The 14,402-nt window shown below is 34.7% G+C and overlaps 1 protein-coding gene across 2 annotated transcripts in view; it reads left to right on the plus strand.

The window, feature by feature from the left end:
• The window catches only part of LOC103068244 (rho GTPase-activating protein 39-like), a 121,329-nt gene that overhangs the window by 96,551 nt on the left and 10,376 nt on the right, over positions 1-14,402 (plus strand). For both annotated transcript variants that reach the window (XM_088153309.1, XM_007428254.4), the window contains exons 3-5: positions 2,637-3,951; positions 8,349-8,901; positions 10,244-10,333. In XM_088153309.1, the coding sequence (XP_088009435.1) occupies positions 2,637-3,951; positions 8,349-8,901; positions 10,244-10,333 (1,958 nt within the window). The remainder of the gene's footprint in view (positions 1-2,636; positions 3,952-8,348; positions 8,902-10,243; positions 10,334-14,402) is intronic.

Genomic DNA, 14,402 nt, shown 5'->3' on the forward strand with positions numbered 1-14,402 from the left:
CTGAACCCACCAGAGACAGCTGCCTTGCGGTCTACTCACAAGGAGCAATTATATGGAGCATTTGTCCGAAGAGGAATTATGAAGAGCTGGTCTACTCGCCAGCTCTTCATTCTGCCACAGTCATCAGCTCCACTTTCAGCAGAGTCATCTTCAGTTTCCCATTTCTTCCCCGGAAGTCTGCCATTGTATTCTTCTGAGCAAACAGATTTCCCTGAGTAATCTCCAATCCAAGTACTAACCTGGTCTGCCTGTGCTTGGCTTTTTGACATAGCCATCTGTTGGGTGCTGCCAGCTGTTATGACAATTGCTTTTGGTATCGGAAATGAAAAATGAAGTTCACTTATAGGTGTTTCAATCACAAGTTCACTTCTGTCTTCTCTCCCTGTCCCCACCCTGAAGCTCAGCAACAGTGCTATAAGAAAGAATTTGAAAAAAAAGTAGACTTTCCAAACGTAACAAATGACGGGTAGATGCATGTTTCAGTTGATTACTTAGAAGAGGCATTAGTCCTTCAGTTAAGGAATCTGAGAGAAAGAAGTTCAAACAATTTACAGAGACACTGTCTTAATGTATTCACCAATAACTGAGAACTAGGATTTTATTCTGTTTCCAAGATTCTAACCCCTTTTTTCTAGCATTATTTTTTTTAACATTTAAATTTTATTTTAAAATATTTTAGGAACAAAATAAATGTCTATGTAAAAGGAAAAAGAAAAAAATGAAAAGGGACATAATGGATGAGAGAGAAAGAAAATTAGTTTCTGTTTGTATATTGGTCTAAATATGTGAAATTAAATGTTTAAATGTGAACTAAACACATTTCTCTTTTATTCTTGCTTAGGCCACTTTGACTTAGTTTTGTTTCTGTTTCCATCTTTGACTGCATTTTGAGTTAAAGCATAAGATTTATTAATCAATGTGAAACAGGCAAAGCAATGAGGCCCCATGAGCACAAATGCCTTCCGGGGCTGGGGTTTCTGAATGTCAGCTGATAAGCCCCACCCTTTGCACTGTACCCTAGAAGAATTGCTGTGGATGCTCCTGTGGAATGAACTTTTTTTTTTTTTTTTTTGCCCTTAGTCTCTCTCACAGAACCCTAGGGTTCCATGGAACACAGTTTGAAAAACCCTGATAGAGTTAATACTTGATAATATGGTGATCAATGTGAAGTGCAGTATTTAAGTCACATTTAAATATATTTCATTCATTTTAGTCATGATAGAAAAGCTGATATACAATACTAAGGTTTTGCACTCAGACTCCTGAAACTCTTATTTATTCCTACTTTTTATCAGGTATTTTTAGCTGGATAAATAACCGGGTGTGGTGATTTGATTTTTCACAAGGAGAAAATAGAGCAAGTGAGGAAGTTTTCACAAGATGAAAATGGGCAGAGAGATTCATCATTTTGATTATGCCACTATTTAGAGTGTTTAGGTATTTGCTTTTGCAATCAATTTGCTGTCAGAATATATATTTCTCAAAATGAGGCTAATTTGATTTCATTAGCTGTGTGCATAGGGAACAATCATGTATTGACCTCCATTTTTCTTGTTAGAAGAATATGTGGCAGAAAATTGCTAGAAAATCGAGCTTACAAGCAGATAAGCAGTTGTTGTTTTTTTTTCCTTTTAGAATTACACCATTGATTTCCCTGGAAAAGAAATATGCAGGTGGAAAAATCTAGCCATTTTAAAAAATTCTGAATGGATATTATTTTCCAAATACTGTGATAGCTGTGAAGAAAGTAGAAAATGTTTTTACAATGTAATTTGTGAAATTTCCTGCCTTCCTCCCAAATTGCAGATAGCCTCAAACTTTTGGGCATATTGTAGGCAGACCAAAGCAATCTTATTACAGAGAGCATTCAGCAATTTTCAAGTAGTCCTCGATTTACAACTACAATAGGGACCAGAAAATTCATCATTAAGCAGTACAGTTATTAAGCATCACGTGACCACACCCGATTTTACAACATTTTTTGCGGCTGTCATTAAGCAAATCACTCTGATCGTTAAGTGAATCGTGTGGTCATTAAGTGAAACATGCAGTTTCCCCATTGACTTTGCTTATCGGAAGCCAGCTGGGAAGGTCACAGATGGCAGTCATGTGACCCCAGGATGCTGCAACTGTCATAAACACATACCAGTTGCCAAGTGTCCGAATTTTGATCACACAACTGTGGGGATGCTGCGATCTTCGTAAGCGTGAGGACCAGTCATAAGTCACTTTTTCAACACCATCTTAACTTCAAATGGTTGCTAAACAAATGGGTGTAAGTCAAGGACTACCTGTGTTTAGTTTCTTTACTTTTATGGGTGCTCCTGATACTTATTGTTGACTATAAATAAATAAATAAATAAATAAATTTTTTATGTTATTTTTTATTTTGTATGTTCTCATCTTGTATCCTGTCCAGGATCCACTATGAGGAGACCAGGCTATCAGTTTTGTGGAATGAATGAATGAATGAATGAATGAATGCAAAATCTGGTAAAGCTTGCTTCCACAACAAAATTAATTAGATTAATTTAATATATTTTATTCCTCTTTTCAGGGTTTATTCCGCATTTGACAAAAGTGGCATGTATTATTGCTTTATTTTTAACACTGTGTTTTGTTTTGTTTTTTTGCAGAGATACTCTTACTGGGTGGCAGCCTTTACCAGGGACTAAAGCAGCCATGCTGGTCAAAGTTAATAGCCTTAGACAAGTAAATTCTTCCTCAAGCAATTCCTTTCAGATGCAGAACAATTCAGAAATCAGCAGCCAGAAATCTATGCATCCCAAAGCAGTTGTTTATGCCCAGTCTCAGTCTATAGTCCCAAACTCATTAACTCCAAAATCTACAGCTCCAGTAGAGACGAAGCGTTCAATGAAAATTAAAAAGACAGAGAATGGAGGGTTTTGTCTGGTACTAACTAATGGACATACTCCTCAGCCTCCCTCAGAAAATCAGTCACAAACAACGTTGCCTGATTCTCCCAAGTATGCTTCTCCAGCTCCAATATATGATGAACCATCAATTGACGCCCCAATTTATGATGAACCTCCTATAGATATGGACATTGGAATTACAAATATGAATGGGACAACTCCACAGTTGTCCCCAAGCAGTAGCTTAAATAAGAAGTTGCAACCAATTAAATTATTACAGCATCCAAGTATACAGCAACACCAGGCTGGAAAAAAGCATTTGAGAAACCCTTCTACAACAGAATACAGCCCTGTGGGAAAAGAATATATTAAACATATGGTCAACATTGACCAGTCATCCAAAAAAACTAATTCTACCACTGTGATAGTTGATGGCATTGATAAATCCCAAATGGGTCAGCTTAGCTCTAGGGAGAGCTTCAAGCAGTCATGGAGAGTCTTAGAAGCTAATGTTCTTAAAAATATGGAAGCCCACAATAGCCGGCAGAACAATCTTCAGGCTCAGGAATACCCTACAGTGATAAGTCAGCAAGATTCTGGCTATTCAACAGGTCCTTCTCCAAGCTTAAGAAAGAGAAAAGGAAGACGACATGCTCCAGGCCAAGGAAGACCTGGTTCTGTAGGCAGCAACAGTGAACTCACTGCTCTGAATGACAAGCTTATTGCAGAGATGCGTTTAGTAGTGAATAGATCTGCAGTCTGCAGAGGGAGCAAAGGTAGCTTAGATGCAGAAATGCTGGAGAATGGTAGTATGCCAGAGGGTAATAAAATTAAGTTTCAATCAGACCATTTTAAAAAGTGTAATAGCAGGAACTCAAGAGATAATCTGACGTCTAGTAACAGGTCATTATATAGGCCTACAGTGGATGGTAAAGGGAGTCTCTCAAATGATCCAGCAATACAGCAAGATGTGGTGAGGCAGAAAAGAACTTATGAAAAAGTAGATTCTTTAGAAAAGAATCTGGCCAGCCAGATAAACTTGTCATCATCAGACACAGCACAATTATCAACACAGGTATTTATTAATATCAATCAATTTTATTGGGCAATCATAAACATGTTACAGTATTTATTAATAATAATTGTCAGGAAGTCAGGCATTTTGTGAAACCATCAGGTATACAGGTAGTCCCTGGGTTAAGAATGCCTGGGTTACAGATGACCCATAGTTAAGAACAGAGCCTATTGTAGCAAAATTTGAATTAAATACACAATTATTTGAGTTAAATACACAAAGGTTCGAGTTAATTACACAATACTACTTGTATGGTATTATACAATAATACTGTTCCAGCTTACATACAAATTCGACTTAAGGACAGACCTTGGGAATGGAACTTGTTCTTAAACTGGGGACTACCTGTACACTTAAAATTATAGCATGTGTTTGCATGTTTCACACTATGACTATTAAGTCGAAAATGAAACTACAGCTAGATCATAATATAAGGTATATGGGTGGACAAGTATTCAGTTTTATTGTGGGCCTTCACTATAGTTAAAAGTATTGTTTCTTTTGTTTAATAGTTCACTATTAATGGGAAGTTTTACTAAAATTGCTAAGTTTTATTAAATAATAACACTCCTGGGTAAGACTGTGATACAATATACCACAATGAAGTCGAGATTATTGCCAGTTTTCACTTGAAAATGCAGATGGTACAAGGCAAAAGTAGGCACTATAGATAGTATTTCTACCTAGATACAAAAAATATATACATAGATAGTATAAGAAAAATGTTACACTGTAGCTGTAAACATTTTATGCCAAATGAACTATTGCCTTACATAGAATATTATTGTTTGCTATACCATTTTGGCATATTTTCGTTAGAACTAAAGTTTTTTTGTCTTTTGCTTGGAATAATACATTAAACATTATTAAATAAATTAAGTAAGTGTTCCAACAATCATATTGAAAAATGGCCAGTACTCAAAATTAGTATTGGTTTCATATATGGGATTGTTTATAATGCTGTCATATACATTTCCTTCAAGTTTCACATTTGTACCGAAGAACTATCCTACACAGATTGGGGAAAAGGTAAAGAAGACGACCTTCTTGAGTCAAGCTTGACTCCTAGTGACTGTATGGACATGTCTTGACCCCAATATGGAAGTGTTTTGGCATTGCCTTCTTCCAAGTTCATTTTTTCACTTCCTAGTGTAACCTACAGCCCTAGGTTTTCTTGGTGCTTTCCCATCCAAGTATTAACTAGGCTCAACCTGTCTTATTTTTTGAGATTCGCTAAAGTTGGCTAGGTGCTCCCACATATAGCAATTCTGTTCTTTTTGATTGTTTCCTATAGGATGTGTCTTCGTAGTTAGTTTTCTCTTTCTGTTACCCTACTTAACAGTTCTAATCATCAACTTGTAACCTCTGCTGCTGCAAACTTTTCAGTTGTTTACAAATGGGTGTTGTTTCACACATACTCATTTGAACAAAGGAAATTAAATAAAGATATTCCCACAGTCAAAACCTTAGGCCTTTTCTGAATAAAAAGGAGATTCTTATTTTTTATTTTTCTAGCCATTCAGTGTGATGTGTAAATCAGGTTTGATTTTCCTATTTAAGAATTATTGTCCACTGCCATGGTAGACTATTTTTTTATAATTTTATTGAAGAAATTTTTAACAAAGTAAAAACCATAAAAGACAAGTTTAAAAAAATCAGTAAATAGTGAAAAAAGAAAAAAAGGAAAAGGAAAGTTATAAAAAAGTGGCTTCCAGTCTTCTTGACAGCAGTTATAGATACATTTATATTTTGCCCTCTCTAAAGTTACATCATTATTTCTTTCTTTTCATAAGCTACCCCTTCTAATCTTCAAACCCATAAATCACATGTTTATTTTTCTCTTTTTTTCAGCAAAAAGTCCATAAGGGGTTTCCAGTCACTGATAAATGTAGTTGTTGGTCTTTCTCTAATCACACAAGTTAATTTTGCCATCTCTGCTAGTTTTGTCATCTTCATCAACTATTCCTCCGTTTGGGTATTTCAGAGTTGTTCCATTTTTCCTCATATAATAGTCTCACAGCAGTAATCATATATAAAAATAATCTACCATGCTCTTTTCTAATTGGCTGTGCACTAATCCCAGCAAGAAAAATTCTGGTTTCAGTTGAATGTTAATCTTTAAAATTCTTTGTATCATTATATTTATTTGAACCCAGACATTTCTGTCTTTTTTACAAGTCCACCAGGCATGATAAAATGACGCTTCATGTCCACATTTCCAACATAAATTTGAAGTACTTTTATATATTCTAGACAATTTTTCTGGAGTCATATACCAACGGTACATCATTTTATAAAAATTCTCTTTTAGGTTATAACATAATGTAAATTTCACTCCTTTTAACCACATATTTTCCCTCTGTTCCATCAGTGTATTGTGTCCAAAACTCTTAGCCCATTCACTTGTTATTCTTCCATTTCAAATTTCAGCTAGAGTTTATACATTTTAGCAATTGCATGTTCATCATTTGTACATAGTTCAGATTCTGTCTTCTGCTGTTTAATTCCAAATGTCCTATTATCTACCTTAAATCTTCTCTTAACTACAAAAATCATTGAAAATTAAATCCCTCTACAGCCAATTGTTCTTTTGATTTCATCTTATATTTTCCTGTGTTCCTGTTCTAACAACTCTTGATAAGTTAACCATTTTTCTTTACTACTGTTTCTTTCCCCTAAAATGCTTCTTGTGCTGAGATCCATGAAGGCATTCTCAAGCACAGACTGGGTTTATATCTTGTTCCATATTCTCAGTATGGCACTTCTAATATAATGGTTCTTAAAATCCACATTAACCTTTATTGTACCATAGAAACACTGCCATTGTAGACTATTGGAGGATAGGATATAAGAAAAAAATACGTTAAGGTGCTTTATATATCACATATCAAATCACAGAACATAGAAAGGAGACACAAATTTTGTAAAGTACAGCTCAGAGGTAAATAATTAATTATAGAAAAATGTTGAATCTTCAGAATGGCAGTTCAGGTAATGTCAGCTGTTTCATCTAATTTAAGTTTGAACGTGCAGGAATTTGAAAATGACATTGCTCAAGTGATCTGCAAACTAAAATTGTATGCTTGTTAAAACATTACAAACTAAGTTTAGAATATTAAAAGCTAGAATATTTCAGGATATACAAAGCACTTGTCATATTATATAATCTAAGAACTAATGATTATAACAACATTCAGTCATGATACCATCTTCTGATAATTAGAAAGTCAGGTGCTCTACCATATGCCTAAAAAATTGAAATCATAGTTCTAACTTCATTTACAAATCGTAGGTGAACAATTAACAGACTATAACCAGTGAATCTGTAGGCTCTAATCTTCCATACCTAATTAGTCCTGATAGACCCCTTACTGTTGACCATTCATTGGAATCTCATGTAAGGTGAGAACGAGCAATTTAAGGTGGGAATGAGCACTCTACAACCCACAGATAATATGTAGTTTCCATCTATCTTTTTTGCAACCCCTACAGCCTATAGAGAATGTGCTGCCAAATAGAGGTGTGATTTCCTGCCAATTTCATTAAGAAAACATACAAAAGATGTATAATTTGTTGAAATAGTTAATTAAAAAACAAACAAACTACTGATAAATCTAGCCCTGGCAACTTGTGTGAAATTTTAATGTCACTGTCCATGTAGCTCCTACCTACTAAAGAAGAAAATAAACACTCTGGCTGTCACAAATTGCCCACTTTTGCATTAAGAGAACTTTATGAAGGCAAATATTTGATTAGTGAGTTTTAAAAAGTCCTGTACAACTTCACAGCTTGTGCTTGTTTATAAATAAGCCTAAATTGTTTTAGCCCTAATCCTTATAGTACTTGATAATATTAAAGGTAGAGAGCTAAAAAACAAATAAAGTAATTAATCAATATAAATGTAGCTAAAGCAACTTAATATGAAGAGATAGTATTGAAAAACTACTACAGGGGAGTTCCTTTTGTCTCAGTCCTGTATCCCAGAATTTTGACAATAACTAATAGGAGCCAACCTAAGAATTCTTACAGCAGTATAAGGAGGCAGCTTTTTGCCTTATAGCAATACCAGGATCCATTCCTGATGCTGTTGCTCATTCATCAGTACCCAGAATTCCATTATAGCTCTCTTTTTTTGTCAGTACACAGAAGTAAATTCTATAGACAGGAATGAAATGTGGTGATACTGGGAAATGAGTTACATTCTTTGAATGAATAAAGTAGAATGGTCTAATGTTAGCCTGCATAATCCAGAATCAGATACTAGTCAGATGTGTTGAACTTCAACACATCTAGAGGATACCTGGTGAAAGAAATGACTAAAAATCAGCTATTTTGTTCAGAGAAAATGAGCAGCTCTGATAGCTTTTCAATGATTTTTTATCTATTATTCATTACAGTGCGGAACAATAGGGTCTCATTCTCAACAAGAGAATAACGTTCAACCTGGTACCGACATTGGATATCAGTTTCCCTTCCACACCATACGAAAGCCCATCTCCCAAAGCAGCATGACTGACTGGGCTTCCAAAAATCTTAATATGCATACTCAGGGCATCTTTCGTCGAAGGCTCTCCATTGCCAACATGCTGTCTTGGAATGGTGGCTCCATCAAAAAGCCAATGCTTATCACCAGCAACTGTACCATCAAAAAGGAAGCCTGCGAAATATTTAAACTGGTACAAATCTACATGGGTGACCGGCAAGCCAGAATGGACCGGAATAATGTGGCTTTGATCACCATCACCAAATGCTGGAGTATTCAAGGTTTACGGGATGAGCTATACATTCAACTAATCAGACAAACAACAGACAATATGTGCTACCAAAGTCTGGCATGGGGCTGGGAACTCATGGCAATTAGTCTGGCCTTTTTCTCCCCATCACCCAAGTTCCAATCTTACCTGGAAGGTTACATCTATCGTCACCTCAGCCAAATCACCGATGAAAATAGTAAGTGCGTTATTTAATAAAGGTAAAGTAAATTACAGTACCTTAAACACCTATAGATGAAATGAAATAAATTATAATAGGGTAAAGTTAACATAATACAGTACAATACATATTAGTAAAGGAGCTCAGGACCAAAGCTTCCTTTCTTTTCTATAAGGTAAAATGCAGATTGTGTTGCCCAAGAACCTGGCTTCTTTGGTCAAGGTAGAATCCTTTCCATTCTGATTCTGAAGAATCAGGAAAAAAAATCCTTGCAGTGTTTAAGGGGTTTATCTCCATTTAGATTTAATGATAGAGATTCAGTTTCATTGAAACAAAAAGCTATATATCTTTAAAGAAACAGCGTTTTCTATAACTTTGCAAGAAATTATTACAAAGCTCCCAAGGCAAACATTTACTTACTTACTTACTTACTTATTGAATTTATATAGCCACCCATCTCACTTGCATGTGACTCTGGGCAGCATACACAATTAAAACAGAAACTAAACAATTAACATAATTCAACCATTAAAGCCAATTAAATATTAAAATTAAATTATTAAATATATAATGGTGCACTTGAGTCAAGTTTAATTCCTGGTGACTAGAGGCTTTTCTTGGCAACAATATGGAAGCAGCTTGCTCTTGCCTTCTTCCAGGATGTTTTTTCAACTGCACAATCTAGTCTACAATCCTGGAATTGCTTGATGGCCTCCCACCCAAGACCTAACCAGGCCTAACCTTGTTTAGCTGTTGAGCTCAGACAAAACTGGTCATGTGTTCCCATCTAGGTAAATATAATTAATTGCCCTGCATTTAAACTTCAAAGTTTCTGTTATGTTTCAAGCTGAATACTGAAAAAAAAAAGTGGATGTTCATACAGGGATAGTTTTTTTTAATTCTTTGGTATTCTATGGTTTACTGAAAGCATATGATTAGTTGAGAGGTTTTTTCAGCAGTCTCTTTTTATATCCCTGGATTCTGATAGCATAAAGCCCAGATGGAGCCACAGTTCATACTGGATTGAAAAGTTTGGGGAGAGCAAATATTTCAGTCATTCTTAGTCAAAATAATAATTTGAGAAGGAATATTTTAAATTCCAAATCTCTTTTCCATTATATACATTGTTCAAATAATTTATGAGACATTCAGTTTTGGTCCTCAAGCTCATGCTACTGATTGTGATAACTGTTGAGAAAAGCAACAGACACATATGGGCAAAACATACGTACTTAACAGGGAGATCCACAGAACTCATTTTGTGATGAGGTCAGTAAAGACATGCTTGTACCAATGGAAGAGAACAGTGAATATTTGACTCTCTTGCCATCACTCAGTTAAAAATACTTTGGATTTGCAGTTACCCAACGCATTAAGGAACTTCTGGATCTGAAAAATAAAAAGAACTCAAAATCCAGGAAAAAGAGAAAACAGAGCACAGAGGATGAAGGTAAAACATATAAGAAGACAAAAATCAGCATATATCTCTGTTTTGTGTATCATGGATTTCTGGCATAGGTGCTTGTACTTTAATGTAGGAAAGTTCATTCTAGAGCATATGAAGTATCAGCAATACAGAAATAGAAAGAAATGTGAAATGAAATAAGTCCTGGTAAAATTTGTAGTATTTATTTTGTTATTTTATTTTGTTCCACAGTATTCTAATTTATTAACATTGCTTCAGTAATGCCCCAATCTCACAACTCTGAGATTAAGTATAAATAAATACTGCCTCAATCTAAGGTCTCATTTATTTCAACAGAACCTGTATCCAAATAAACACAGATTGGGTTGCAGCCTTAGTTTCATAAAGCAGTTGGGATCTTTCCATCCAGATGGGATCAGTTATAATCATTGGCTCTCAGACTCAAAGAAGTCCAGCAAAAATGCTAATTTGGCCATATTCCTCTTCTGTGTTTATAGCATATGGACTTCTTTTTCCATTTCCTTGTAGTCTTGGAACTTGAATTCAGTCCAATAGCTGATACCTACTTTAAAAAATCCTAAAAAAAATTAAGTGCAGGCAGCTTCTACTGTGTTACAGCCTTACCTACTAAAATAATTTTTTTCACAGTCAGTCTCTCAGTCTCTCTCTCTCTCTCCCTGTGACCTATATTCTGCCTAGATAATTTTCATTATTCTTACTATCTAGAAAAGTGATTCAGCTAATCTCAAGACTGCTCTAACTATTGGCATGCTTTTCTGTTTGGGCAGTTTCTGATTATTTTAATGTATTGTTTTGCATCAAATGTAACAATATTGCTCAGTGTTTCATTGTCACTTCTGCTTATATTTGGTTTTAGATAAGAATTCTAGACCCCAAAAAAGAGAAAATGTTGATATAAAATATACCAATAGCACCCTTCATTTTCTTGTATCTTTTTAGATTCATACCTCATTCATGTTCACAAACTCTGGGTAGCTAATATACTGCACCTTAACAATAAATTAACACCAAATTTAAATTTTAAGAATGAGGCTTAAAAACAGTCTTAAGTCACAAAAATCTCAAGCCTCAAAGGCTCCACAGAAAAATCAGATTTTGATGGTTTTCCAAAATATTAAAGGGGGGGGGAAATCCAGATTTCAGGAGGGAGTATGTACTACAAGGATGGGTTTGACATTGAGAAAGTTAGGTTTCAGACTCCCATCCATCTAACTCCTGGAGAAATAAGCTGAAGTATCCTGTCTTGAGCCAACAGGGCAGGCATATTCCCTTCAGAAAATATAATCCTGTACATGGCCTGGATCCAAGCCATATAAGGCTTTAGAGGTCAAAATTATCACCTTGAATTATATTTGAAACATACTGGCAGCTAATGCAGTGCCTGCAACACATGTCTAATACTGCTAAAGCAATAAAATAATTGGCATAGCTTCATACTATATAAGATAAATGCCTTTCTATCATCATATTCCTCACATTATATAATAGATACATAGTTATAGGAAGTCCCCAATATGCTGACAGTGCAATAGCAGAATTCTGAGGGAAGAGGTCTCTGATCTTGGAGGTAGCATATAGCTATTATAACTAAGAGCCATTGAGACTTTTATCTTAATAAATCAGTTTAATCCCTTTTTGAATCTTTCCTTATTAGTGACCATCTCTACATCTTATGCTAGTTAATCTATGACATTTCTTATATGCCTTATGAAAAGTGCTTTATTTTGTTTATCCTGAATCTTTAATTTATCAGATTCATTAGATAATCCAGATTCATTGGATGATCCATTTTCTCCCATATTGTGTGTAATTTTATAAATGTTTTCTAAACTAAAAATCCTTAAATGTTTTGGACTTCCCCTATAGGCAGTTTCTCCAAATCCACTCTAGTGTTTCCAGTTCTGTGATATCCTTTCTAAGATGTGACAAATAAAATTGCATGCAGCATTTCAAGTGTGATTCACTATATATTTGTACAGTTGCATGGAAAGGTGTAGGCACTTCTGCTCAAATTGTATGTTTCCATGAGCCCCTACGTGAATAGAAATTTTCATAGGCTTTACTTGATACAAAATTAAACATGGCTTCTTTCTGCATATTTAAATGCATACTTACTATTTAGAGGTTCATTGAAACAAGGGATACTATTTAGAGATTAATTGAAACATGTTACTTGACTAGAGATACCTAAACATTTACATGTAACAGCACAGTTGCATTTTGATTTTAGTAGAGACATTTTCTTTTTCATTGCTGTTTAATGTCAACGGCATGCTTTCATTTTGCTACCATTTCCAGATCTATTTTCCAGTCAATTACTGCCAACTCAGACTGCATTAGTATAGGATTCCTTCACCCTTACTTATTTTTCCTTGATTCACATCTGTCATTTTATTGTTCTTTCTTATTTTTAAATTATCCTTGTCATTTGTTTTGATTTTACTTTGTCAAATAATTAAGTGTCCTCAGAAAACATTACTGGTTTTTTTTATTAATGATACTCAGATCACCTTACTATGATTAATAAGGAAAAGCTGTGTTTCTGGAAGTACAGAGCACTAAGACATTCTTTCACAGCAAGAACTTGCTACCTGCTTCAGAATTTTTTTACTACTTCCTTAACACAATTCCCAAAGTGCTATGTCACACAAGTTAAAGTGTTGCTGAAATCAACTGCAAATCTTTAGAAAGACAGTGAAAATCTGGTTCTTTCCTTGAGAGTTTGGGGCAGGATGATTAGTCCTCCTGTCTGGAAGAGTGCAATAAATTTGAGTTCCACATCATCAGATAATTTTTTATATTTGCTTTTAGTTGGTGCTCTTTATTTTGTCTTTGGTATCTTTGTTCATTGGTTGATTATATGTTACCCATTGTTTGAGTTGGGTGGCCATATTAGTGCTTTAAATAAAATAAACTCTGTGCAATGCAAAAATGGCAGTTTTATCCTTCATTGCTTGCTCATTGTTAATTTTATCGAAGCAATAAGCTTGAGCCATGTGACTCAGGCAATAGCTTTAATTTAACAATAGAGTACTATCAAGTTCGCAGCACTGGATGGCTCTTATCCAATATTGCAGACAGCGGGAGGCACATTAGACCTGTTCTAATTGAAACTAATAGTCCAAGGGTTAGTAAAGGATCATCATTTCTTGTTATAGCACCTTATGAAACAAGCCAAGCATCAGTTAATCTAAATGTTGATGTATGGAGGAGTGTTTGTTGGGTGCTGGAGTTTTTGATGGTGGTTTTATTTTTTCTTTATGTGTTTGTGAGTTATGGTACGTAAGATGGGGAGCCATATAAGTCTTTTAAATAAATTGATATATAAATGTCAGTTTGGGAGCATGCTAGAACCACCAGAATTTCCATATACTGCTTTATGTAACAATTCCAAGACAAATTTTCCAGACAATAACAAAACTGAATTTGATATTAAAACTAGTCTGAAAGTAGTGCTAGCAATGGCAACTATCTCCCAAATAACATAGTGAAAATACTGTCTGTTATAGTTTTGTTTTGTTTTAATGGATAAAGTTGTTCCCTAGTGTAAAAGCTGGGAAGATACAGTCAGTCTTTTTAGAAAAGCAACAGAATGTGAATAAAGAAATCAGTCACAAAATATGAATGTTATAGGAAAAGTTTGTATTTTATGTGTTGATTATGATTTTTAGATAACTTAATAATACAAATTTACAGATAAAAGAAACTTTAAAAATAGCTTAGAGTTGGGAGAATAAATGATCCAATTATTACCACTATAAGTATACAGCATTTCTTACAGCACTCTACACCAAAGGATTTAGGATTTTTTCCTAGTTCAAACTGCCATAAATGAAGTAAGTACAGGGGGGAAATACTTTGAGAAAACAAAACAACTCTATAACAAACTCATGTCTTGGAGAAAGATGTCCAGATTTACATAACAATAAAACTATAATAGAATGTATGTAGAATTCTTATTATTCGATGATAAAGATAAGGTTGAGTGTCAGAGAGGATCTGCAGTTATTCATGCTCTGGGGTCATTTTCTTTTTAAAGGTGTTTTCCAGGGCTACTCTAAAATCACTTAAT

The sequence above is a fragment of the Python bivittatus genome, unplaced genomic scaffold (assembly GCF_059951505.1).
Source record: "Python bivittatus isolate LINGU-HERP-01145 unplaced genomic scaffold, Pbiv_v1 ctg000700_np1212, whole genome shotgun sequence".
In the NCBI taxonomy this organism is placed as follows: domain Eukaryota; kingdom Metazoa; phylum Chordata; class Lepidosauria; order Squamata; family Pythonidae; genus Python; species Python bivittatus.